General features: G+C 36.7%; 6 protein-coding genes across 7 annotated transcripts; 4 read left to right on the top strand and 2 right to left on the bottom strand.

Annotated features, from left to right (window-relative positions):
• Positions 1 to 298: 298 nt before the first annotated feature.
• On the top strand, positions 299 to 3,785 carry LOC129252220 (uncharacterized). Of its 2 annotated transcripts, XR_008583326.1 has the most exons (3): positions 299 to 1,082; positions 3,226 to 3,379; positions 3,452 to 3,785. XR_008583326.1 is itself a non-coding variant. In XM_054890911.1 (2 exons), exons 1-2 carry the CDS (start codon positions 749 to 751, stop codon positions 3,291 to 3,293), a joined length of 402 nt encoding a protein of 133 aa, XP_054746886.1. In that variant the 5' UTR covers positions 299 to 748; the 3' UTR covers positions 3,294 to 3,785. The 2 variants fall into 2 exon arrangements, 1 of the variants encoding a protein (XP_054746886.1); XM_054890911.1 differs by having other exon boundaries at positions 3,226 to 3,785.
• A 10,456-nt stretch (positions 3,786 to 14,241) lies between these two features.
• On the top strand, positions 14,242 to 16,238 carry LOC129253003 (CDK5RAP1-like protein). Its single transcript, XM_054891216.1, has 2 exons — positions 14,242 to 14,308; positions 14,369 to 16,238. Exon 2 carries the CDS (start codon positions 14,410 to 14,412, stop codon positions 16,213 to 16,215), a length of 1,806 nt encoding a protein of 601 aa, XP_054747191.1. The 5' UTR covers positions 14,242 to 14,308; positions 14,369 to 14,409; the 3' UTR covers positions 16,216 to 16,238.
• Positions 16,222 to 17,276, bottom strand: LOC129253004 (exosome complex component RRP46). The gene is made up of 3 exons (XM_054891217.1): positions 17,033 to 17,276; positions 16,735 to 16,970; positions 16,222 to 16,677 (listed from the first exon to the last, which is right to left on the bottom strand). Exons 1-3 carry the CDS (start codon positions 17,166 to 17,168, stop codon positions 16,282 to 16,284), a joined length of 768 nt encoding a protein of 255 aa, XP_054747192.1. The 5' UTR covers positions 17,169 to 17,276; the 3' UTR covers positions 16,222 to 16,281.
• A 2,414-nt stretch (positions 17,277 to 19,690) lies between these two features.
• On the top strand, positions 19,691 to 20,539 carry LOC129235722 (uncharacterized). Its single transcript, XM_054869727.1, has 2 exons — positions 19,691 to 20,140; positions 20,232 to 20,539. The coding sequence occupies exons 1-2, from the start codon at positions 19,864 to 19,866 to the stop codon at positions 20,537 to 20,539; spliced, it is 585 nt and encodes a 194-aa protein (XP_054725702.1). The 5' UTR covers positions 19,691 to 19,863.
• A 21-nt stretch (positions 20,540 to 20,560) lies between these two features.
• On the top strand, positions 20,561 to 21,220 carry LOC129235723 (uncharacterized). The gene is made up of 2 exons (XM_054869728.1): positions 20,561 to 20,704; positions 20,760 to 21,220. Exons 1-2 carry the CDS (start codon positions 20,561 to 20,563, stop codon positions 20,997 to 20,999), a joined length of 384 nt encoding a protein of 127 aa, XP_054725703.1. The 3' UTR covers positions 21,000 to 21,220.
• Positions 21,221 to 22,225: 1,005 nt separating this feature from the next.
• On the bottom strand, positions 22,226 to 23,631 carry LOC129248323 (translation initiation factor eIF-2B subunit alpha). The gene is made up of 5 exons (XM_054887824.1): positions 23,509 to 23,631; positions 23,351 to 23,455; positions 22,923 to 23,286; positions 22,565 to 22,835; positions 22,226 to 22,499 (listed from the first exon to the last, which is right to left on the bottom strand). The coding sequence occupies exons 1-5, from the start codon at positions 23,543 to 23,545 to the stop codon at positions 22,353 to 22,355; spliced, it is 924 nt and encodes a 307-aa protein (XP_054743799.1). The 5' UTR covers positions 23,546 to 23,631; the 3' UTR covers positions 22,226 to 22,352.
• Between the last annotated feature and the right edge of the window lie 3,533 nt (positions 23,632 to 27,164).

The following is a 27,164-nucleotide window of genomic DNA, read 5'->3' as shown; positions in this document are numbered from 1 at the left end:
AAACATTCGTAGGACGCTTCCCAGCAGAATTTATTCAAGCGCTTCTCTAAACTTCACTTTTGAAGCGCTACCTTTTCACTTCCAAACACGATGAAAAATAGACACTTGGTTGTGTCGTTTATCGTCGGCTTTTTTGAACCAAACGATTACCGCAAAGTGCTTCGTATACACTACCTAATGCGCAGAAAATCAGCAAGCGCTTATTTGGAGCATACTGAAACAAACATATGTTTCTGGCATTTTGTTTTCATTTTTTGAGTTGAGAAGTTCAGTTTTCTGCACGTGCGTGTTTCTTGCGACTTACAGAATAAATAAATTAATAAAAATAGGTCAATAAATTGAAATATTGTAACCAAATACGTGTGGTTTATTAATAAATGTACAAAGTGTTAAATTCTCAAATTCAGATTGGTTTGGATTAGAAGTGGGAACTTTCCAGATTTTTTCCAATTCTTGTTGGCTTGGCGTTTTCAAGGTGAGTACAGTATATTTCTGTTGAAGTATAAATTAGATATAAATATATCCCATTTGCTATACCTATTTAACATCTGGTAGGTAAATATTCACTTGGCAAAAACTCCTGGCATTAGGAGCCAAACAGTGTGCTGCATTTTTGGCATATTCCTAGGTGAGCAGAGTGCATTCCGGTTTAGTACAGCATAGGTATACATCTCATTTCAAAACCAGACTTTACCACTTTTAATTAAAGTGTTATTTTGCAGGAAAGTAAGTGCATCAGACAGGTAAAATGAGTTATGCGCTTTTGGGCTATAGCAAAAGACATTTTAAGCGGCTTGTAGCCAAAGAATTGAATGGTTTGAAAACTGTAGACGAGGAAGCCCCGAAAGATTCATCAAATCGCTCTAATTTAAGCAACGATACGAAAAATGTCGAAGTCAATGGAATTTCTGTTCCGGAAAATCCAGAATACGAGAGGATTCTTATGCCTTTAATGCAACCGTCATTCGATATTATTTCGGGATTTAAAGAATGGATGGTGAAGCATAAAATAAGGCGAGCTGCTGTTAATGATATGCTTGTTTTGTGTAAAAAATCTGGTCTTAATGTCCCCATTTCGACAAGTGGTCTTTTCGAGAAACAAGCGATTTGTACGCGTCAAGTAAAACCTGGAGAATATTTTCATTATGGGTTAGAGCAGGGCATTAAAAAATGTTTACAGTTAGAAGTTCCTCTGGGTCAAAATATTTTAGAATTAGATATTGGTATAGATGGGCTTCCTCTATATAAAAGTTCTTCGAATTCCTTATGGCCAATTCTCGGATCAGTAGCGAACCACACCAATATGTCTCCATTTTTAATTGGGTGTTACATTGGGAAAAAAAAACCTGAAGATATTAACGATTTCCTATTTGATTTTGTTCAGGAATTTTTGGTATTACAGGAAAGAGGTATTGAGCTGGGATGCTCCACAGTGTTTATTAAGCTACGAGCAATTATATGCGATGCTCCCGCTCGCGCTTTCGTTAGCGGAACAGTAGGTCATACTTCTGCCAGTGGATGTTCCAAGTGCACTCAACAGGCTATGCAAAAAAGTGAATGTTCCAATTGCACACAACAAACTTTACAAAAAAAGAAGCGCTTGACATATAGCGTAACAGTTGAGAGCTTAAGAACGGACGACGACTTCAGGGCAAGAAGGGACCCACAATTCCATTTAAAAATGTTTATACACAATGAACATATTTTAGAAAAGTTAAATGTTAGAATGATCAGTCAGTTCCCTTTGGACGTGATGCATCTTATTGACTTGGGGGTTGTTAGAAAAATGCTACTTTTGATATGGAATGATAAACTATGTAGTGGAAAGATTCAGAAGATTTCAAGAGAAAGAAAACAAGATATGGATAATTTTTTCTTATCTTTAAGAAACTGCATTCCAAAGGAGTTCCAAAGGAAACCACGTTCCTTCAATGAGCTATGCCGCTGGAAGGCTACAGAGTTCAGGCTAGTAGTTCTATATGTAGGTCCTGTTCTTTTTAAATGTGATACCTTGTACACACATTTCCTTCTACTTCATTCTTCTTATAGACTTATTTCATCTACTAAATGTCGAGCTAATTTAGATTGTGTGCAAAGTATGTTGGAGGTATTTGTTCATAATTTTCAATATATTTATTGCGAAAACAAAGTAAGCTATAATGTGCATAATCTGCTTCATATTGCAAGTTGTGTTCAACTGTTTGGAAATGTTAATTCATTTTCAGCCTACAAGTATGAAAACTATCTACAAGTGCTGAAAAAAGATTGCCGAAAGCCCAACTTTATATTACAACAAATTTGTAACAGAATTAATGAACGAAACGAAGTATCAATTAAAAATAGAATCGGCATGGGGAAGAAAATAGTTTCTCATAGGTTTGCGTACTCAAATTCCCCTTTATATACAAGTTACAACTTCAACGAATTCTTTTTGAGTATCGATGCACCTGATTGTTATTGCTACTTCAAACCATTTGTGCCTATAAAAATTTGTGGTTTTTTCAAAGATAAGGCAGGTCGGGAATATATTGTAGGAAGGGTTTTTCTTAATAAAAGTAGTTTTTTCACTGAACCTGTACATTCAATGTCGTCGTTAGGGATTGCATATGTAAGCAATCTCAGTGATAATGAAGAAATATTTGCAATCACAAACTTAATTAGCAAATGTATTTTTTTGCCAATAGGGGATAGGGCAGTCATTGTACCAATTTTACATTATTTCTAAAAAAGGGTGACCACTTGAAGAATGAAGGGAATGAAGAAGAGTTTTGTAACGAAGGCATCGCAAAAGGAAATGTTCTGCGATTCAGATAAGGTGAATAACCAGCTAAAAGCAAAATGTGCAAAACTTGGTAAATATCATTACGGTCCTTTTTATTTTAATACCTAATTTTTATTAAAATTGTATACTTCTTTTGGCAGAACTTGAGAACGAGGAGCTAACTAAGTTCCTGCAAGAGCTAAGAGTAGATATCTCACAATTAAAAACAGATGTATCAACAATAAAAAATAGTACGGCAACCCAAGGTGTGATTCTCGAAAAACTTGTTCAGAAGGTCTTACCAAAAACATCAAATTTAACCATTTTGCCGTTCAAAACGATTGAAGAGATTAAGTCTGCAGACAACATTTTATCGCAGTATCCTCGGGACGAATTGGTATTGCTTAATATTTACCTTGTCATATTAGAACTATTAACTAGTTAGGTATTTATTATAATTTCAGGTGGCATACGTACGCAATACCGTAGGTGTTACTCCGATAAGAAAAATTGTTCCTTTCTTATTTGCTGAATCTACTATGCCTTTCATTAATTGGGATGGTCGTCACCAAAGATTTGCAATCAAATCTCTTCAATTTTTCAACGAAATAGTTTTTCGTACGATATTTGATAAATTATATACTCAATGTCGAAGTATTATTATACATTTACCTTATTTTCATATAACAGGTGCAGTTCAAGGTCCCGATATGGATTTCTCCAAATTTGACAGTGAAATGCGGAAGGGGATCCGATCCGCGAAAAACAAAATGTATAAAAACAAATCCAACCAGTCTTAATTATTTTCGAAGCATATCTTAATCTACCATAATTTATTTTGTATGTAAGACTCAACCTTCATCACATTTTTTTACCATTTTTAAGTTAACCATTTATGAACGTTAATGTAACGTAATGAAAACTTCCTTATTTTAAAATGAATTCCAGTGTCCTTATGTAAAAAAAATTTATTTTGAAACATATATGTATGTACATATATGAACATTAACGTAGCGTAATGAAAACATCCTTATTTTAATATAAATCTCATTCATTTAATTTGTGTAACAAAATACAGAAGTAAATTCTTCGTTAAAAGTATTTTGTATCTTTATAAAAAAAAAATAATAAAACAATAACAACCCAAATTTTTGTTTTAGTTCAATGTAAGTACATAGAAACGTAGGAAACGATGCCCATCTCACTCGCATTATTGGATAACAAAATGATGTGCCTCTACACCGCGGTATTAGCCGCGCATTTGGTGTGCTTCACTCCAGCATAGTTAGATGCATATTCGATGCACATATCCTTCGCATTCTTAGATGCGTCTCTATAGCGCAGTATTAGTCGCGTAGTTGATGCACATCACTCCTGCATTATTAGTTGGCATTTACAAGCGCCTCTTTCACGAATCTCGGGAAGCGTATTATCTGCGCAACATTCAAATGAAAGTGATGCGCCAATTTCCAATGACATGCCAATGGGAAAAGATGCGGTATGTGAAACAAGAGCGATGCGCTTTAACGCATCTACGAAACGCTTCTGAAGCGCTTCCGAAGCGCTTTTCGCCCTATAGGGTTGGTTTGAATTTTTTATACATATGTATGTATGCTATACTATGGCCTAGCCTATGTACGTACATACATATTTGTGTTCTGAACTTCCAGCAAAACAATGCTTATTAATATACCATACACATATGCATCTACATACAACCGCACACACAGGCCACTCACTTTATTCCTGTAAATGCGTATGTCGTCCAAAGCTAAAATTCTATGCCTAGCGACTACAAGAACAAAATGCATTAATAGGCGCAGGCGTAGCGGCCATCATCCTAGTTGCCATAGCGCTGAACAGTCGCGGCGGCGCCGAACAGTTTCAACTATTGTACTGTGCAACAAAAACTCATCATCAAAAAATTGATTTATAAATTCGAGCTCATAGTTCTAAGAGCAAGTACTTTCATTCATAAAACGAGCCGCCCATATGCTAATTTTCTCGACAATTCGAAAATAGTCAATATTGGAATATTTCGCGCAGAATTATTTGCCAATATTCAATTTTTGTCAAGTCGAGTACCCGCGGCTCCGTAAATATGTTTGCACCCATATATGTATGTAAATATATGTTTCTAAATGCTCGACAACCGCAGCTGCCTGTTCAAGGTTACTGTACATTAGGCCGGGTCGATTTGTGGGAAGGCAAAAAAATCGCCCATTGCTCTGTAAAATCATATTCTAGGGATCAGAATAAGAAATTTTGCCGAAGGAACCATACCTCTAAAACGATTTCTGATGTCCCCCAATATGGGTCGAACTTTTTAGTTTCTTTTCTATAACTCACATTCATTCATTTACATATGTTCTGACTAAATAAATTTCTTAAGAGAAAAAAATAGATAATATTATAAATAAATAAAAATAAAGAAAAAACATAGCCATTTAGCTGATTTTTTCATGTAAAGGCCAAAAATGGTGATATTTTGAAATTGGGGGGCATCAGAATTCGTTTTAGAGGTATGGTTCCTTCGGCAAAGTTTCTTATTTTGATCCCTAGGACACGATTTTCATAGAGCAATGAGCGATTTTTAAATCGGCCCGCCCTACTGTACATGCAATGCTGTGCCTATGAATGCGCGCTGGATTTCTTGAGAAATTTTACCGTATGTTTTGCTGTGGCGAAGCACATATGTACATACACACAACATATATACATATATCCGCATATATATATACATACATACATATATAAATTCACAAATTTAAATTTGCTTATGCCATCCTTCTGTGTGCCTGGTAATGAAGCATTTTCTATACATATATATATTACGTATATCTTTTTTCTTCTTCTTTTTGGTGTCGCTTTTTCGTTTCACTTTTTCTCAAATCACTCCCAACGATTCTAAAGAAGTTTTCACTTCAAAAATATATGTTGTGTTTTGAATTAAAAAAATTGTATTTATTAAAAACTTAAAAATAAATAAAAACAATTGGCAATTGATTACTACCGAGCGACTGCCTGCCCGTGCTTTCAATATCCCATAGCGCCTTATAAGGGTTTGATGAGCGCGCAGCAAAACCTTCATATGAGGCTCTGCTCCGGTCACTTTTTGGAATTCTGAATGAAATGTGGTGTAACATCCATAGGTTACACCCTGCAGAATTTCATTTGTAAAGATTTGTTGCAGCATGCTTCATGAAAAAACATTATTCAATTCAAAAATAATAATAGGCGCTTTTCATTCACCACTCCTCTGCTCGCTATCTCTGGGCTCTGCTCACTTAAGAAAAAATGTGCATGTGAAAACGACAACAAAATTATATATCAAGGCTCGCTGCTTTCGAGTTTAGTTATACCTCATAAAACTGGTTTAACTCACTGTTTTCCATGTTGTCAGCTCGATTTAAATACAGTTTTATTAGACCGCGTTCATACAGGGATATTTTTGTTGGTTCCACATGGCGAACTCTCCCTTGGTGTTGCCCGTCGTGTTCTCACACCTTGCAATTGTTAGTTTTTAGTCTAAAGTCAACAACAACATTGAGAAGAACGAGAACACAAACGGTATTGAGCACGAGCAACACAAGTAACGAGTGGAAGCAACAAATGTTTATCTGTAGGAACGAGGTCTTACTAATACTTATTAAGTGCTTCCGAACATATATAATTCTCGGCAACCCTTTTCGAGTGCTATCAACAAATGTTTATTTATACCAGTTGCTGCTTTATCACTTGCTAACGCTAGGCGAATCGAAGAGGCGTAATGTATTATTACTCCGCCCCGATCAGAACAAAATGATATTTTTTTTGTCATTTGTTTTGTTGTTGGCTTCCTTCGGACAAAATAATTCGGTATTTTGCGTTCGCGTACTTTTTCCTTTTATTATCCTTTGGTGAGCCCATTTTCATTAAAGTCTTTCTCAGACTGTTGTCAGAAAAGTAAAGGAATGCGACTTATATATATGTAAGTGTATTACAGAAACCTGGCCGCCGTAGCCGAATGGGTTGGTGCGAGATCACCATTCGGAATTCACTGAGAGGTCGTTGGTTCGAATCTCGGTGAAAGCAAAATTAATAAAAAACATTTTTCTAATAGCGGTCGCCCCTCGGCAGGCAATGGCAAACCTCCGAGTGGATTTCTGCCATGAAAAAGCTCCTCATAAAAATATCTGCCGTTCGGAGTCGGCTTGAAACTGTAGGTCCCTCCATTTGTGGAACAACACCAAGACGCACACCACAAATAGGAGGAGGAGCTCGGCCAAACACCTAACAGAAGTGTACGCGCCAATTATTTATTTTTTTTATTTTTTATTACAGAAACCTAAAGGGTCCACAGAGCTCAGAAGGAGTGCTGCTCATTTGTGGTAAAAGTCATTGGTACGACTTAAGCGATATTTGGAAAAAATAACAAATGAAGTAGTTCTTAAATTTTATTTATATTAATTGAGCTTAATATTAAAGCAAAAACATTCCACAATAACATTAACTGAATATGAAAGAAATATTTAAAAATATTGCACCTATTGAAAAATTGTAAGAATTGAATACAATAATACTTTGGAGAACATAAAACACAACTAAATATAAAACATATTACAATGTAGTTGCAAAAGAACAATAAAGGAAACATTTTGCCACCGCCAACAGTAAACGATAAGTTCCCATGAGGAAAAACTAAACTAGTGGAAAAAAGTTCTGGTTCAGAAATGGTTCGAATTAGGGTATACCCATAAATTTTAGTTAGACAAACATGGCTCAAAGCTCGTGGGTAAGGTGGGCGGAGGTGTGCTTATATATTACGAACATCTGAAGATCTCCTTTTGTTTTTGGTTTCCCGACTGCTAGAGTGTCTTTCAGGCTACATTGAGGGTAATAGGAAAGCCGTGATACTGGACAGTGTGATGTGAAAGCTGGAGATGATATCTACATTTTCACTGAAAGCTAGGCGGTGATGAAATCCCTCAAAGCAATCGATAACCTCTAAGGTAGCCATGAAGTGCAGCAAATCTCTTAATGTGATGGCTGAATTATTTCACTCGAACGTTGAGTGGGTTGAGGGGAACTGCAGGGCCGATGAACTAGCGATAATTGGCACCAAGTAAACTGACGAGTACACAGACAATTAGCTAGAAGTAGAACAAGGTTGTTAGGAAAACACTCTTTTGACTCTTTTATGGTATTATCCGTTGTAGAAATAAAACCTATCCCACGCTTCATAAGAGAGTCTAAATGGTTCCATGATGAATAAACACTGAGGTTCCCGTGTTACACAGTGGTACCTAAACGGACCTTCTTGGTCTAAGTGACTTGGCTATTCTAAACCGACTGCCACAAAAACTTAAGCTAACCTGAGCATACAGTGGCATATGTAACCCTTACAAACATGTAAGCTACTTATTTTTGAGAAACTTGTAAGAGCAGCGAATGAAAGATGGCGTAACTCACCCAGCTGCAGAATAGCCCGACAATTGTTGCCGACTCGCAATGCTAAACGCACAGAATCTCTGCTAAACCCAAAATAAGAATAGTCTTATCACACTGGTTTACGTTATAACGGGGCACTGACTAAAAGATAGACAGGCCCTGAAGATGAGCATGCAGGCACATGATTTCTGCAGAAACTGTCTAAATGAGGAAGAGAGGAAGAGACGATTTCGCATCTTCTGTGTCATTGTCCTGCTCTATCCAGACGTAGATTCGCCACTTTAGGTAGGCAATTTATTATTGAATTGGATCCCCTTCTAAAATTTTTAAAAAATTCACACCAGCTTTAAGAGAGATAAGAATAAATTCCCCAAGCGGCATTACAATGGGCTATGAACCTGAGTATGTCCCATAGTAGACAATCGCTGAAACCTGACCTAACCTATGGTGTGTGGATGAAGGGAGGACAGAGATACATATGTAGGTTTGTATTCGATGTAATCGATGTATTAATCTCGTAACTCAGAGCATATTGGTATTCACGGGTTTGTATACTTATATATCTATATACCGTTAAACAAGGTTTTATACTCTTTCGCGCTAATGCGATATAAAAAGAGAAAAATTGTTCGGGCCGAGGAACTCCTAAATGGTACACCTAAGCTCTAGCCCAGAGTTCCCCAAACTTTTTTGTGTCGTAGACCCCTTGCCATGTTTTCCGTGTTGGGTAGACCCCCTACTTACCTGATATTGATTTCCTGTAAATTTCTAACTGTAGTGAAGTTTAGTGCTAAAAACTTAAAGTAAAAACACATGTTAATTTATGCATTTATTAATTGAATATTAATTGAATTTAAATTAAAACTACTAAAAAATTTTGTATCTGTTATGTAAAATATACGTAACAGAAAATAAACTATAAATAAAATAACATAAGCAATAAGTCAATATTTTTAGTGAGAAGGATGAACCTGATGCTTTAATAATAAATTATCAACATTTGGCGTCAATTTTGTAAGGGTTAATCTTAGGGTAAGGGTTTCTTTTTTTCGTTAGGAGATTGGTAACAGCGCTGAACCCCCTTTCCAGTAGGTATGACGATGGAAAGGAAATTAAAAATTTCTTCGCTATATTCCATAATACGGGATAAGTAACGGGTATGTTGTTTTGCAGCCAGAATTGCTGATATCCGTTCTTACACTTGACGTTTGCATTAATTGACGTTGGCAATATTTTAATGGTTAAAACGTCATTTATTACATTCTATAATATATTATATAATAAATATTTTACTTCATAGGTGCTTTTATAAATAATGGATATATAGATATTTTGATATTATAAGATAGTATGATGTAAGTAAATAGGTACTATCAGTGTATGTGTTGGGATCCACTATCGCGGACCCCCATTTTCATTTCATTGACCCCCAAATTTTTTTTTTTTCGCTGACGCAGACCCCTTGCAGGTTGTCATAGACCCCCAGGGGTCGATATAGACCACTTTGGGAATCACTGCTCTAGCCTATCAATTATTATGGCAGCGGCATTGCCGAAGCACTGGTTCGGAACTACTGAAAAAGGCATACAGTGGGGCAATTAACATTCCTTAGCGCATCGATATGTAAAATTCACCAATTACTACTTTATTTTAAAACGCAAAGTTGTCATGGTTCTAAAATCACTAGAAGCATACCAGTTCGTTGGATTTCTCTGCAGGGATACCATGCCAGCATAACACCACACGCGAATGGATTTCTACATCGATATTGTGCCTTTGTATTCCACTTTTTAATAACATCCTGCGCATTGTCAACGCAGAACCCCAAAATGTGTGCTTTTGTTACGGATTCTCTCAAATTTAGCCGGAGCATTCCAAGATCCGGAAATTTTCTTTTTAACGCGCAACACTTAAATACCATAAAATTAATCCAAATACATACACACACATACTGGTAAGCATTAACAAACACACATCTGACTACGTAAACAGGCACGCAAAGTTTTGTCTGACACCCAAAAAGTTTTGTGAGAAATTCAATAGTTTGTTAAACGAAAAAACCATCTTTGAGTTATGTGACCTATATAAGTGTGTACACCTGTGTTCATAATAATAGCAACGCCACATGTTTCAAAGTTTTGACTATTTATACATTTATTTAATGTTTTTATTCTTGAAAAAAAAAATAATTGGGCTGATGAATTTATTTCGAGCATTCGTTATATGAAAGAAAATGCATAACACCATCAACATAAAAATTAAAAAAAGTCAATACGAATTTTGAGCCAATTTAACTTGGCACGATATTATGCCAAAATTGAATGGATATGCAGTTTTGTAGAATATCCAATTTTTTTTTTAGTTCTAACTAAAAAGTTTTAAATTTCAATAAAAAAATTTAATTTTGTTTCTGCCAAGTTTGAAACTTTGAGTTGTGTAGTTTTTTTTTTTTTTTTGTTTTGTAGTATGAACTATATTTTTATAAAACAAAATAAAATTAAATATCAGAAGTTTGCTATATGTGCTATTGTTGTGAACACAGGTGTACATAGGTAGATGCAAATGTATATACTTATACATGTGTGAACTTTACTGGTACGAGGTGTGCCTTTTATATGTCGAGATTAGAGAACAAAAACAAATTTTAATCATCGAAAATCACTTTATTGTTTTTCAAAATATTCTTCATGAAGATCTATACACTTTTGCATGCGTTTGAACCAATTGTCGAAGCACTTTTGCCACTCTGAATGAGGTATCTCCAAAACATGCATTCTGAATGCCGCAACCACTTCTTCAGGTGTCGAAAAACGTTGACCTCTCAGTTTGTTTTTTACGTACGGGAATAAAAATAAGTCATTCGGTGCCAAGTCAGGACTATACGGCGGATGACACATTAATTCGATGTTTTGGGTGCTCAAAAATGCAGTTGTTTGAGCCGATGTGTGAGAGCTCGCATTGTCCTGGTGAAGAGTGATCCGTCTTTGGCGATTGGTTTTCCTAATTTCTTGGAAGACAACTGGCAAACAAATGGTTGTGTACCACTTAGAATTTACTGTTCTGCGTTGTTCTAGTGGTACGGCTGCGGCATGTCCAGTTTTTCCGAAAAAACAGGCGACCATTTGCTTGGAAGTGCTTCGTGCGCGAACAACTTTTGTTGGATTTGGCTCATCTTGAAACACCTATACAGTCGACTGCTGTTTACTTTCGGGCTCATACGCGTAAATCCATGATTCATCACCTGTCACGATGTCATAGACGTGTTTCGAAGCCCCGCGATCGTATTTTTTGAGCATTTCCTTCAACCAATCGACACGAGCCTTTTTTTGAGCGATTGACAAATTGTGTGGGATCCAACGCGAACAAATTTTTTTGACAGTCAAATGTTAATGCAATATTGAATGTATGCTGGTCCCACTAATGCCTAAGATTATCTCAATCTCACGATAGGTCACATGACGATCTTGCAATATCAGTTCGCGCACAGCATCAATGGTTTTCGGAACAACAACTGATTTTGGACGACCTTCACGAAATTCGTCTTGGAGTGAACTACGACCACGATTGAATTCGCCATACCATCGATAAACACTGGTCCTTGATGGAGCTTCATCGCCAAAAAATGAATTAAGTTCATCCAAGCAATGTTGCTGAGTTAATCCAAGTCGAAAGTTGTAAAAAATAATAGCACGAAAATATTCTTGATTTAATTCCATTTTTGGACCGAGATGAATCTTTTAAGTTACTGTAAACAACACAAATAGCGCTGGTATTTCAAAACGTTCTGAGTACGTAAAAGCCAAAATATGTCAAATTTTGCGATACAGCTGTCAGTTGCCAGATTGCAACACCAGGGTTGCCAAATCCTGCCAAATAAAAGGCACCCCTCGTATTCCATGCTTTGGTATGTGATAATTGCTTTTATATTTATGTGTATAAGTGCATATGAATTCCTTTAACAAAAGTTCAAAGTAACTACATTTACATATACAATATTTTTAGAGTAGAGATTGCTCTGGAGAGATGGACAAGGTTCGCAAGCTGTAGCGCACATACTTCATTGAAAGGCGTTTCGGCGAAAGTGATGTTGTCCTGAACCATAAAGAAACTCTGAGTACGGCTCCCTTTACCTCCATTTTCCAGAGATGACTTCAATATAAATCATCAGCTTTAAAGGAAAGTAAGTTAGCTAACACGGCTCTATTCCAGGGAACACTCTTGTGAAGGGATGACTCTAAAACTCGGAAAACAAAGAAGCTGGCACCTTTGATTCTAGAGCAAAGACATTCATGCCGATGGGCAGTCTTCCATGTATATTTCAAGCGGAAGTTGGTATCATAAATCTATGTGAAAAGACTAGTCTTCGAAACAAGCATTTTACATTCTCTTTTTTTCCTCGTTTGAGATAAAATTGTTATTGATCCTGGAGTACGTATACAAGCTCAATGCCTTAGTTGAAAATATTATAATCATGCTCGTCTAGGTACCAATCCATAAGGCATGAAGAGAGACGAAGAGGCAAATTGTTATGTAACTTTAAAAAAGGTAATTGGGCCAGATTCGCTGAATTTACCGAGGACACCTTCGCCGTTCTCCCCATCCCCACCGATGTGCGCATAGGCGAATACGCATTCCGCAAGGTGCTCACAGCTGCTGCGGCTCGCTTCATACCTGCTGGAAGGATCCGGTACATACGTCCCAATTTCCCAGCTGAAGCAGCTGATCTAGCAACCGAGCATGACTACCTACGCTAAGCCGATCATGGGGATCCTCGCATAAAGAATCTCAATTTGGAGACCCGGCAACTGGTAATTCAACACAAGCGGACTAAATGGCAAGAACATTTAAAGACCTGCAACTTCACCTCTAGTGTAAGTAAGCTGTAGTCCACCGTAAGGTCGCTGTCGAACCCGACGAAGCACAACGACAAGGCGGATATCTCTTTTAACGGTTACACTTCGTCGGACGCGAAGAGGTGCGCGAGCTATTTTACCCGGCAATTCATACTGCATCCTCCGGCCGACCGATTCAAGCGTAGCGCCACCAGACGGCTGCACAAACTTACGAACAACAGTGCGCCACTTGCTTTCTCTAGTGATGAGGTTCAGGGAGACATCAACAAAATGAAATAATCTAAAGCCATTGGCCCTGACGAACTAAACATGCTGATGTTGAAAAAGCAGGATCCATTGGGAGAAGAGTACTTCACAAGGGCTTTCAATATGTCTATGGCCAATCTCATAATTCCTGACAAGTGGTCTCACTACTGCAACCCGGGAAACCTGCCAACCTAGGGGATTCTTATCGGCCGATAACTCTCCTTTCCCCATTAGTGAAGCCTCTTGAAGCCCTTCTACTCCTACTCTACCCAAAACACCTGACCCCAGCCTCACACCAGCATGGCTTCTGAAGAATGTACAGTACCACCGTCATAAATACTCAAATTACCCGCAGGCTCAACCAAAACCGCCCCTGCGAGAGGACTGTCCTAGCAGCGTTGGACCTAAAACAGGCTTTCGACACTGTCAGCACCACCACGGTACTAGATAATATTTTACATTCGACACTCCCGCCAGAGCTGAAGAGGTGGACCGCAAACTACCTGAGTGGTCGTCATTCGTCGGAGCTATTTCCAGACCAAATCTCTAAGCAGAGAAAAATAAAGCAAGGAGCTCCGCATGGAGGCACCCCTCACGTACTAACCACGTTTTCACATGCCCCATCAAACCCAATCATCTAACACCCCTCTCCCTCTGGACCCAACCTGTCGAAACAGCAAGTTTCCTGGGCTAAAGTGCTAAACAAATTTTATATTGAAGAGATCTCAAGCCACAGTTTTCACCAATAAAGAGATGCTCAATATAAATCATTGCCTATTGCTAAATTCAAATATATACATAGACGAGCTCCGTTACTTTAAGAATAGGTAGGCACCTCGTAAGAATTTACTTTTTTTCTTTTGACCTAAAAAAGATTTAAAAAAATATGCTTAAAGCGTTGCTCTATTTCTCTGGTACACCCTGTTCTAAGAACGGTAATTGTGAATATTCCCGGAAGAGAAGCAAATTGTTTATGCCGTAATCTCATGAACTGACTGGTTTGTCGTGCGGTTAATAGGTGATTTTTTTAAATATTTTAAGCTTGATGAAACTAAATAAAGGATAAATATATTAACAGGGGAATGTTGAACAAGAATCATAGTTAAGTGCTGCCGGGCTATGATGAAAGTACGATGGATCAGTCGACACTTAAAAACTCTGAAATCAATTGGCCTACAACGTAACTCTGTGCCTTGGCAAAGTACAATATTGTATCGGAGATGGAGTGGAGAGGTGACCAGCGCCAACTCCATCTCAACGAAATCCCACAAGACACGTGAATCATTTTTGGAAAAGGTAGCAGCCGGCCCAGGTCTGCAGGAGTTCTTCAATGCCAAGCGCACACCATCTCATGCAAAATTAGAGGCAGAGAGTGAAGTATCGCCAATTCCTTATTTGCTGCCGGAGAATTACAATGGACAAGGGCGTAAAGTATACTTTGAGGTTTACGGTTGCCAAATGAACACCAATGACACCGAAGTGGTTTGGGCTATTTTACAACAAAACGGCTACCAGCGTTGTCAGGAAGCACAGAAAGCAGATGTAATCATGTTGGTGACATGCGCTGTACGCGACGGGGCCGAACAAAAGATCTGGAACCGTTTAAAGCATTTAAACGCAATGAAAAATCGTCGTCCTACACGTCACGGTCCACTACAAATCACTGTCCTGGGTTGTATGGCGGAGCGACTGAAAGAACGTTTACTTGAACGAGAAAAATGCGTCGATGTGATTGCCGGACCAGATAGTTACAAAGATCTTCCCCGTTTACTCGCCGTATCGCGGCATTATCAACAATCGGCCATTAATGTACTGCTTTCTCTGGACGAGACGTACGCTGATGTGATGCCAGTGCGTTTGAATGCCGAATCACCAACTGCGTTTGTGTCAATAATGCGTGGGTGTGACAATATGTGCACTTATTGCATTGTACCGTTTACACGTGGTCGTGAACGTTCACGTCCAATAGAGTCAATTGTGCAAGAAGTTCAGGAACTACGGAACAGTGGCGTAAAGGAAATCACTCTGCTGGGACAAAATGTCAACAGCTACCGGGACATTACCGCAAGCACTGAAAGCAATATAGAAATCATCGCAAAGAATAAAGTTGTGCCAGGTTTCAGTACAGTTTATAAACCCAAGCTGGGTGGCATGCGCTTTGATGAGCTGCTGCGACAGGTAGCTGAGGCAGCCCCTGATATGCGTATACGTTTCACATCACCACATCCGAAAGATTTTTCCGAAGATGTGTTGCGTGTCATACGAGACTATCCGAATGTTTGTAAAAATTTACATCTGCCTGCACAATCTGGGAATGATGCGGTGCTAGAGCGTATGCGACGTGGTTATACACGCGATGCGTACCTTCGCTTGGTGGACAGCATACGAACAATGCTGCCCAACGTCGGTCTATCCAGCGATTTCATTTGCGGCTTTTGTGGTGAAACTGAAGACGAGTTCAAAGACACACTAACGCTTATGGAACAGGTACGTTATAACGTAGCGTTTCTTTTCGCTTATAGTATGCGTGAACGGACCACTGCACATCGACGTTATAAAGATGATGTGCCGGCGGTGGTTAAAACTGAACGCTTGCAGCGCATGGTGCAGGTGTTCCGTGAAGGTGCTACGGATTTACATAAGAATTTCGAAGGTCGTGACGAGCTTATACTTATTGAGGGGAAAAGTAAAAGGTCAGATCAATTCTGGTTCGGACGCAATGACGCCAACATTAAAGTCATTGTACCAGCCATGAAATTAGATGGTGAAATGGAAACCAAAAAAGAAATAACAACGGGTGATTTTGTAGTTGCCAAGATTTGTGAGTCCAACTCACAGGTCCTGAAAGGCACACCTCTTTATTTTAGCTCAATTAAACAGTTTTATGCAAATAGCTATAATGACCAAAGCAATAAAAAGTTTTAAAATAAGTATTTGTTACTTTTAAATCCTTTTATTTTGTCTTTATTTTAAATAAGGTGGGCCAAAGTTTTATAAATCCATGGTTTCCACTTTGACTAATGGTTCTGCTTCTGTATTTCGTGCTTTAGTATCGGCAGTAAGTAATGATTTATTGTGGAAGTTTGATATAATACGACGGTAAAAATTGAATATTTTCTGACTGGCTGCGCGGCTCATACATTCTGCATCATTAAATTCAGCCATTTTAAAGCGACCGCTCGTATGGACCGTTACTAAATTCTTTTCTAAACTATCAAACACAAATATAAAACTAGCACGTTTTCCAATCGCCTTACAATGATCTGGATCAAGTATTACTTTGTCATCCTTGTCTACAATACAGTGTACTGCAGCAATGGTAAATTTCATGGGCACACCACCAGAGAGCAAAGCCATGCAAGCGCCATTTATTGCACATGCTTCAAGCTAGAAAATGCTTCAAGATGTAGATACGTAATTACAATTTTCATATTATTTACTTACACCACATCGATTATCTAACTCCTGTATTTGTATTGAAATGGTGGTACGAGGATGCAACACGGTTAACAGTGCCGACTCGCAGGTATCGCGTATAATACTTTCCCTTAATTTGTCTTCTATAGTCGGTATGCCAGCTTTTGGCCGGTAAATACACTCCACGTACGCCTTTTCTATATTCAGATTCTGCGACTTTACTTCGACTGGTCCCAGCATTGAGCAGAGGACACAGGTATCTCCTAAATAGTAAAAAACCATTTGAAGGTATTTAATATTTAAATATATTAGTTACATCGCATACCTTGCGTAAATAAGGCCGATCCATCGGAACGTGTTAACGGGTTTAGTTCGCAGTTAATAGGGCGCAACTTGAGATCTTCAGTGGGTACAGTATCTATTTTCATATCTACATCTACTGTTTCTGTTTCTGTAAACATTGTTATTTAATTTATATACTTAAAATGTAATTCAAACAGAAAATTAACAAAAATTGTAAATTGCAATCAGCGATATCCCACGAGTTATTTACATGCTTGGTCTTTCGGTTGAGGCCATTCACAATGAATAAACCAAAGCGAATTCATACAAGGTGAGAGCCAAAGTGAGACAACAGCTATTTTATTCTGCAATTTGGTAGTTTGAATTCAGAATTTCAATCATATTGCATACAAGCAAGAAAACAATAGAAAGAAACAGACTTGTTTAATCAAATAAATAACGGTTGTATACAAAAGCATAAATGAATCGAGATAGATATAGACTATTAGTATATCAAAAGACTCAGAATGAAGAGAGGAGTAAACTTTGCATATACATTTGTCTGTAGCTTAACATCTGTCTGTCCCTTGACCGCCCGTGCCAACGGTAGCTGGACTAAAAATATCATTTTTAAATTAAAACTTCGAACATATGGTACTTTTGTCCACGGTAAATTGATATTGAAATTGGGTGAAATGAGATATAGACTACTAGTATATCATGATTGCTCGCCATCGGATAGAGCCTTGTAAATTTTTTTCTATGTTATAACGAAATATGATATTACAAGTGAGAACTCAGTAAAAAGTTCAGATTTTTTTACGAAACTCAATAATGATATTAATTCCCGGTGAAGACTGACTTAAAACGGATAATGTTTATTACAAGTGAGAACTCAGTAAAAAGTTTAGATTTTTTTGCGAAACTCAATAATGATATTAATATTCCCGGTGAATACTGACTTAAAACGGATGATGTCTATGCTAGTCAAAATTACCTAAATTCGGACAGAGCCAAGCTATAAATATCAGTGTAAATTTTAGTAAAATTAAATTTGAGTCCGAACCGAATGTATTACACCTTATTTTTTATAAAATTTTAAATATTTTGGATAATTGGATGCATAAACCTTATTTCTATCTCGGTGAAATGTTTCAGATAAATTGCAATTGATTTTGCTTAATACGATTTTTGTAAATTAATTAAATCGGACCATCACGACTTAAGATACACCCAGCACACATTCGTTTCCCTAGCAATTGGTTTCACGTTATTTATTATGTCGTTGCAAAAAATATTACCAGACACTCATTATAGTGATTGGTTTTAAATATTTCTCCGTTAAAATTTTACTGAGGATTTATATATACAGCTTGGTTTCACTTGATTCTCACTATCCCAAAACACTATCTCACTATCACTAAAACAAAAAACTGGTTGACTTTGAAACGGATACATAAACAAAAAGTTTTCTATTCCAATTTTTTTTATAAAAAAACCTTATATTTTAATATACCTATTACAAAATTTTCCCATTTTTTCTCTCGAATTCTGTATATTCGGAGTTTATATCTAGAAAAGATTTTCAAATAGGTATATGACGTATAAACAATATTTTATTCTATGGTGAAAGTTTGGAATGGCTTTTTTTTATTTCTATATCAGAGTACAGTACAGTATACAGTACGTAGACTTTGATAATTCTATTTTAATATTATATAATATTATTATAATATTAATATAATAAAATCACTCGTTACTTTCGTTTTTTTAATGCCTGGATTTTGAGTGACATATAACTGGAGATTTATTTTGCTACGTTTTTCTCAAATTAAACGTCTCTTTATAATTCCTCTGAGTTCTATCACTGGATTATTAAATATATCTCGTAAACTAATGGCTACACAACTTATAATACGTTCACATTTCAGTAGATGATCCACTTTTTCGTGCTTAACTCCCGATCCGTAATTAAAAATCGATATTTCCCATACAATATTTCTCTCCCAAAATCTGAGATTATAAAATAATTCTAGATAATACATTTTTGGCACAGGGTTGTTTTCTTATTATTACGCGTGTAAAGAAAAACGTCAAAGTAGAAACTAAATAAAATGGATGTCGGCAAAGAAAACAGGTTTGTAGACATAATTCTAATAAAATGTTTGTTGGGTATACATTCATATACCAGAAAAAAACGTGTGTCCATAGACGCTTTGACCTTTATTGCCTATTATAAAATGTAATATCGAATTTCGTCATTTACAGTCATTTACAGATTTCCTCTAACTGTTTATTATTAAGCTATTCCTTCTCCTTGTCTTTTCTTCATATCGTTAAAAATAATTAAACAAAAGAAAAACACCGAAATATTCCACATCTAGATTACCATACAAATATAAAGTTTTTTTTTTAAATCGGTAAGATATATGTATATAATATAAAAATTTCATGGTAAACGAATATTTGAATACATTATGAAAACTTGTAATAATACTTTTTTTCTTATATAAAACAATATTTTAATATGTAATGAGCATTTTTACACTCTTAAATTCCATGAACAAAAAAAAATAAATAACATTTAATGGATTTTTTTCAATAAGTTGAAATAAAATCATATTCTCTGACCGATTCCGTAATGAACTGAGTAATCTGATACCAATTACACTCAACTATTGTGACTGACTTTGTGGAAAGAAGAAAAATTGCGAAAAATACGAAATTGGTTAGTGAATTTGGCTTACTATTAATGATTTGTTTATAGTCTAAATCTGTGATTACTCACTAATATATCGTTAAAATGTTGCAGTCTTAACGGATTGTTTATTTTTGTTGTAAACCTTCGTGTAAACTAAAGAGTTTCGTAGGAAAATGACAGATCCTTGGATGGTACAAAACTCAGGTCAACAGAACAATTCGGTAGAGAACGGTGCAAAGGATAATAGTATTCTACAAGAACCGAGCGAAGAAAATTCTGAGCTAGCACCCCTTGAATTTGAAGATAATTTCGCACCCGCGTCAAACGCACACACCAGAGATAATTTTGAAAACACGGTGTCATCAACAAGGAGCTGCAAAAAAAATAGCAACACCACTGCTTGCGCCGTCGAGCCATTACCCGATTCCGATAATTACTTGCGTGGGCTCGGTATGTTGACAAACATAAAAAAGATTGAGCAAAATAATTGAAATAGGCAATGTAATAATATATTTTGTTTGCTTTTGAATTCTCAAAACAGAGCGAAAATTGCAGAAAATTAAAAAGGGTGCTAATTTAGTGGAAGCGCTAGCGGAAAAGCGCAACGACTGTTTACGTCAGCTACTGAATAATGGTGATCCCGATAATAACAATGCTGTCTTAGCTTTGGATCAGCCCGTAAACAACCCCGAGTTCTACAGACATCTTCAACCAGTACAAGCTATTTCTGTGGGCGAACTGGTGCACATTGTGAAGTACGATCAACTGCAACAGGAACCGACACAAGAGAACAACGATAAGCAAGTAGATAAAGATAAGGAAGTTAAAAAAGAAGAATTCCGAGAATAGAGAACATAGTTACATGCAAACATGAATACGCCATTCGGCGAAGTTTTTCTATTCCTCACCGATTTGGCATGGAAAAGTCGTGTCACTATACCGATGTTAGTAACAACGATCTTCCTAATTATGGATATACGTTTGCAAATCGAAATTAATATACAGTCAGGACAGGTCATATGCGAAATTTATATGTTGAACCATTAAAGACTTGTAATTGTAATTTCAGGCTGCGGCTGATTTAGACCAAATAGATTTCGTTGATGATAATAATGATGATGATGATGATGATGTTGATGATGATGACGACGACGTTGATTCAGACGACTATCTTAGCGATGATGCGCATGATGAAGATGAAAATTCAAATGGGTATATGGAATTTGTAAATGCTGTTGAACGCGCGCGTAACGATCGAAATCATGATAACGCTGCTAATCGCTTACGGCGTTCCCTGGGCTGGAGTTAGTCTTTGTTCTTCTTTGTGTAATATGTATATGCATAAAATTTACCAATTTCCATTAGTAACAGCGCAAATGCAAAAATTATGCTAATCGTGACCCGTAATCAAATAAAACAAAAAATATTATATACATATTTAATTGTATCCAAATTACCTTTGCGATAATGTTGCTCTTAAGCCGTAATTACTATGTCTAATAAAATTTAAATGTAAGCAATCAAATTTAATTCATAAAAATGCTGCTGCATTACTTCCAGAGGATTGTGAAATTTTAAATATGTTCAATTATAAGGACTGTTGTTGTTGTTGTAACAGCGTAAACATTCCCCATACTTACATACGGTGAATGCTGCTGGAGTGACAGTCCTTGGCCGGATATAAGTCCGGGTCGTTTCGGTAACGTAGAACCGACTGTCGTGGAAACGGACTTATAAGGACTCTTTGTACGCGGTTCTTAATAACTTTTCGGCGTTGTCATTTTCTAAAGACCAAACTTATTTTTTAACTTCCAAAAATGGTGCCATATCGTACGGTATGCTACCATATTAACGGTTTGATGGCGGTCGCTCTTTTGCATTCTGTACATCGAGGATCCCTTGAGCATATGATTGAAGTTTTTGACTTTCAAACAATTTTATTTATTTTGTGGAATGTGGTATTTTCTACACCTTTTGCCTTGCATTGGTTTAAAAACTTCAGTTTATAGTCATTGGAAAATTTAACAACAAAAAACGTCGGTGTTTAAGGTAGTTTTTTTGACCAACACGAAAATTTGTAAACTAGCTCAGCTGATATGACCCCTATAAGTTCTTACAAGTGATGGCAATGCATTGTAACAGCAACAATAAAATTATTAAGTTTCCGCTCACCAGAAAGGGCAAGTTTACCGGGGCACAATTACTCAATATATGTTCGGAATCTGGGGTACTCCACAATATTAACCACCTAACACTCCTGTCGCTTTGGACCCAATCCGTCGAAGCAGCTTGTTTTCTGGACTTACCGTTAGATGAGAGAGACGATGACGATCGTACTTGCAGGACTTGCTGAACTGTTATAACAACAACAACAACGACAAAAATGGTTATACCTTTCATAAAACTTAAAACAAACAAACTACTAAATATTTAATTGCAGGTGGAGCTCGAGTCATACTCAAAGTTCCAAGTCTTTAGCTTTTCGGTATGTTTTTAGGTTCTTAAGACTCAGCTAATCAAGAAAGCATGTCGATATAACGTGGTAGTGAAAAAGAAATATTTATATTTAATCTAGAACTGTTGAAAATATTATGAATAATTATAGAAGTCTGATTAGCATTATTGTGACTGATTCGCGCAGTCTTCAATCTATTCTAGTATTTTACATATAGAGCTTAATCAATTCATCACTAACAGCAGAGGGCGTTAGAATACCCAAATCGGTGAACAATAAAGTGATGTAGGCGGGTGGGGTGTAATCCACCTGTGGATGAACTTTAGACACATCGAGCAGGTGCTTGCGTGAATACTGAATACAAAGAAAGCGGAATTAATTGTAACATGATGGAACACAATATTTGCGTGACCTTTTACCTTATATTCATCGGGTAAATCGCGCTGATTTAGTGGGTAGAGTCGAGTAAACTTAAAACTTTCAGCCAAAACATAGAATGGCTTTTTCATTTCGCGCGCACAGAGTCCCATGGTGAAGGAGCCGATTCTGTTTATAATTCCACCGCTTTCAACCACCGCTTCAGCGCCTACCATTACAAAGTCCATTGATTCCATAACATAGCCTATTGCAGAATCCAAAATCAACGTACTGCTAATTCCGGCTCGTTCTAAATCGGCTACCATTTGAGCGCTGAAATTAAGAAAAAAGAACGTATCCAAAGAAAACAAATTTAAATTGCTTACGATTTTAAAGGAAATATATAATTATATAATTTACCCTGAATTGCCAGGCCCGCCTTGTGCCACATAAACCTGAAACTCCTTATTTTTTGCTGCAGTTATAAGCGCTTTTAACACAACACGAGAACGTGAATGTGTTAGTACGCGACAGCCATCAGTAACAAATTTCTTCGCCTGTTGGGAAATCACATTGCGAGAGTTCTCCAGCTTCGACAAAAATATTTTACCACGATGTACCATGATTTTTCTACATTCCTCCATGTCTTTGTCGTCCAAACTTAGTGTAATGGAGCGACAAAAGAGTTCGCCGCCAGACACTACAGCCGCTATTGAGAGGTCTGTGTTGCGCATTGCCGCCACAGCGTCACGCATTGTCGTATGGAGAATGTGAATGGTGTCGACTGAAGCGAACCAATTAAAGTATATTTACTGTAGGATACGGTTAGGTATGGGCGTATAGCTTACATTGTTTGCTTTCCAGAATCATCAGCAAGGTTTTAATTGCAGCTGTGCCCGATGACATGTCCTTGTCCCGCTCCAGCAGTTTTAGGAAATAATTGCGCACTTCCACTGTTGGTTATTGAGGTCTTAATTATTCTCTTCTTGGAATAGTACGAACTTACCAGCTTCTTCAATCTTTTGGTCACCATTGGCTGCCATTTTTGCTCTTATTTTAAGATAAAATAAGTTAGGTTTAGTGTTTTTTAATAAATTTCACCAAATAATCAGGCACTTTCGTTGACGTTGCGAATTGTCAATTAATAGCGTGGTTATACGCAGCAAATCTTATTTTATAAAATAATAAGAAGGCGAATTGAGTACTGAAGGTGGCGTCTTTCCAATTGTGTACCCCGTTTGTTTATATAGAAATAACAACATAAGTGCATAAATATGTGGCAGTTAATATTGCAGTATGAACAATAAACACTGCAATTGCACTCCATCTAAGATTGCTGGACTGGATTTTAACAAATCTCTTGCTAAGGTAATTTATCCATGGACCCCCTCACCCTACTCTTATTACCTGATGTTGGGAATTTGATAGGTTCAATTTCGATTGTGCATCAGACGTTAATAAGTCAACAACGCTAAGAGGCAACATCATCGATTTGACTTTTTCAAGACACTACACTCGAAACAGTCCCTTTCATTTCCTACTTTTCCTATTATCGTCCTATTCTCTACAGATAAATGGTTCATTACCATGCACACAGGAAGAAGGCATATGCAAATACAAATATGTGATTACAAATGCGCATATACATACATATATATGCTCACTCAAGTAAGAGAGAGAGCCAGATGTCAAACGTTGCCGAATGCGGGGGTACATTGTGCACTTTGTCGTTCATTCCGCGCTTTCGCTTGCAGTTCAAGCAAGGTAACGACGAATGAGCAAGATAACGACACATTTTTTCGTGCGTGCAGCCGGCTGAATCGAATTATAAGACGTTATCACGACAATAATAATCAGGAAGTATTGTTGGATTAATAATTGGCATATACATTCTGAAATATTTTCATGTTCGATAATGATTCATTCATTTTGTGTTATTAAAACTGAAAATAAAACATCTTGCTAAATTTTTTTTCTACACCATTTAAAAAATTCCTTAAATCATTTTTTTTAAGAAAAAACAAAAACAGAATGCAGAAAAAGAATCTGTCATAATAAAGCAAATTTTATAAAAAAAAATATTTTATTAGGTGCGCAACTAAGTTCCCGCTGTTTGTCAATAGATGCCGCCAGCAGTGTGTGCTACTCGATTCTAACATAACCTAAACGTTATAAACCAAAAACGTTATAAATTCGCTTTGTTATAAACCAAGCTTAGACATATGGTAAACAAACTGCTTCGACACATTAGTGATTTTGTTTTGGTATCATATACTTTGGGTTTTGTAAAAATGTCTGATTCTGTGACGAATAATCGTCATTTGCGGGAAGTGTTGATTTTCCTCTTTCATTTAAAAAAAACGGCGGCTGAAGCGCATCGAGAGCTACAAAAAGTTTATGGAGATGCTGCTTTAAGTGAAACAACGTGCCGAGATTGGTTTCGTCGCTTCAAAGACGGTGATTTTAATGTTGACGACCGTACGCATGAAGGAAAGCCAAAAACCTTCGAAGACGCTGAATAGGAGGCATTGCTTAATGAGGATCCGTGTCAAACTTCTTGCTTCAGTATTAGGAGTTACCCGCCAATCCATTTCCAAACGATTGCATGCTTTGGGAATGATTAAGAAGCAGGGGGCTTGGGTTCCTTATGAGTTATAATACATATTATTATTTAATAAAATATTTTCGATTTAGAAACTCAATAAAATAAATATATGAAATATTTGCATTGAAAGAAAGGCGTTTTTGGTACTCTTGGGCTAATAAGAGGTTTTCTTTGGTCTATTGGTGAGAGTTACAATTTTGTACTGATTCTCATTGGGCAATGTGTTTGTCTGCATCTATAACGAATGTGTGAATTCAATTTGTATACGTTGGGAAAATTGTATAAAATTCTCAATTAAGTGCTATTAAATAATAAATACTCGTAATAACGTAAAATCGTCTCCGGTTTGAAAATAGGGTAAGTGCGGCCTTTGTAAAAATTGTTATGCAGACAAGGTATTTGCCGATTACATGGGTGATTCTCCGCGTAGCGCAGACTTCCACGTCCCAGACGTTTTTAAATAAATAAATAGTATTTACAGTAATGAATCCAACATGAAAAAGTAATTTCTGCGTTTACAAACAAAAACCAGTTGTTATATACATATGTTAAAAAAATAGAATTTTCTTCAAAAGGGCAGTTTAACCCTCTAGTGCATAACAGTGCCTTTAGGCAATGCTTGCTTTGCAACAGAATGTTGAATTATTATGTAACTTTTTTATTTTAAAAGTTAAACGGGCATATTTTATACAATTTTATGACTCTTTTTTGATATGCAAAGTTTTTACTTCACTTGCCATTATATAATGAATGGCAGTTGTCCGCGAGAAACTGAGTATTGAGCATGCATAAAATAGTTGTGTGAAAAGTGTAAACTTTTAAGTATTTGTTCGCTGGTAATTTATATAAAGAAAGTGATAAAAAAATTCAGGTAAGTTATTTCATGTATTTTCAATGATATTCAGTTGTCAAAAGTGTTAGCTTTATGTATACTTCATTAGGGTGACTTTTCAAAGTTTCAATGCCTAAAGGCACCAGCATGCAGTTACCATGTGAATAGTCTTTTGTAACGAACTTCTCTCTTTTGAAAATTTTAAAGTTAAAATGAAAGGTTCGAAAGCAAAAATGCAAAACAAGGTTTCAAGTTTGACTGAAAAAGAAATTGAGGAGTTTCTGAACACATCAACGGATGATGAAGATATAGATGACGGTATCAACTTGGTTGACAAATTCAGTTTTGGCTGTGGCGAACTGGGCATAAGTGTATCAGATCTAAATTTAACTTTGGTTACGCCTACAGCTTCCGTAGCCAGGGAAGAATCAAGTGTAAATTTACATGGTGACAGTACACCACCAGCTCCTCCAAAAGGCCTAAGACGTGCGCAGGGGTTAGTAGTTATATATTCAGGAGATTTGATGGATATGGTGTCCTGATGCGACAGAAGGATGAGGAAATAAGCAAAATAGTGTGGAAAAAGAAAAGCATGAAAGTTCATGAAGATCAAATCAAATTCCAATGCCCGGATATGTCTGGTTTCGTACAATTAACATATAAGTGTTTTTGCTAATATACTTTGCTGATGAAAATTTTTTTACTACTATTGTAAATGAAACGAACTTATACGCGAGGCAGAAACAGATAGATACATCTTTTGTATGTACAGCTAATGATATTCGGCGCTTTATTGGAATACTTATTTTTATGTCAGTTTATAAATATCCAAGTGTTCGGTCATATTGGGGCCGACATGGTTTTGAGGCTATTCGTACAACAATGCCTGTAAACCGTTTCGAGGAGATAAATAGATTCATACACTTCGCTGATAATGCACAACGGCCGGAAAAAAGCTCCGAGGAGTATGACGTCATTTATAACGTGAGAAGAGTCATTGATCATTTCAATATAGAGTTTTCTTCTATTCCAATGCCTCAAAGATTATGCGTTGACGAACAAATGTGCGGAATCAAAATGACGAAAACAAGCATTAGGCAATATATGCCTAATAAGCCACATAAATGGGGTTTTAACTATTTGTTTTATATGATACTAGTGGGTTTTCATATCAGTTTGAATTATATTCCGGCGCTGGCGATAATCAAATGGAGGAAGAAGTTCC

This window comes from Anastrepha obliqua, chromosome 1 (genome assembly GCF_027943255.1).
Source record: "Anastrepha obliqua isolate idAnaObli1 chromosome 1, idAnaObli1_1.0, whole genome shotgun sequence".
In the NCBI taxonomy this organism is placed as follows: Eukaryota; Metazoa; Arthropoda; class Insecta; order Diptera; family Tephritidae; genus Anastrepha; species Anastrepha obliqua.
This window is presented reverse-complemented; position numbering and strand designations above follow the sequence as displayed.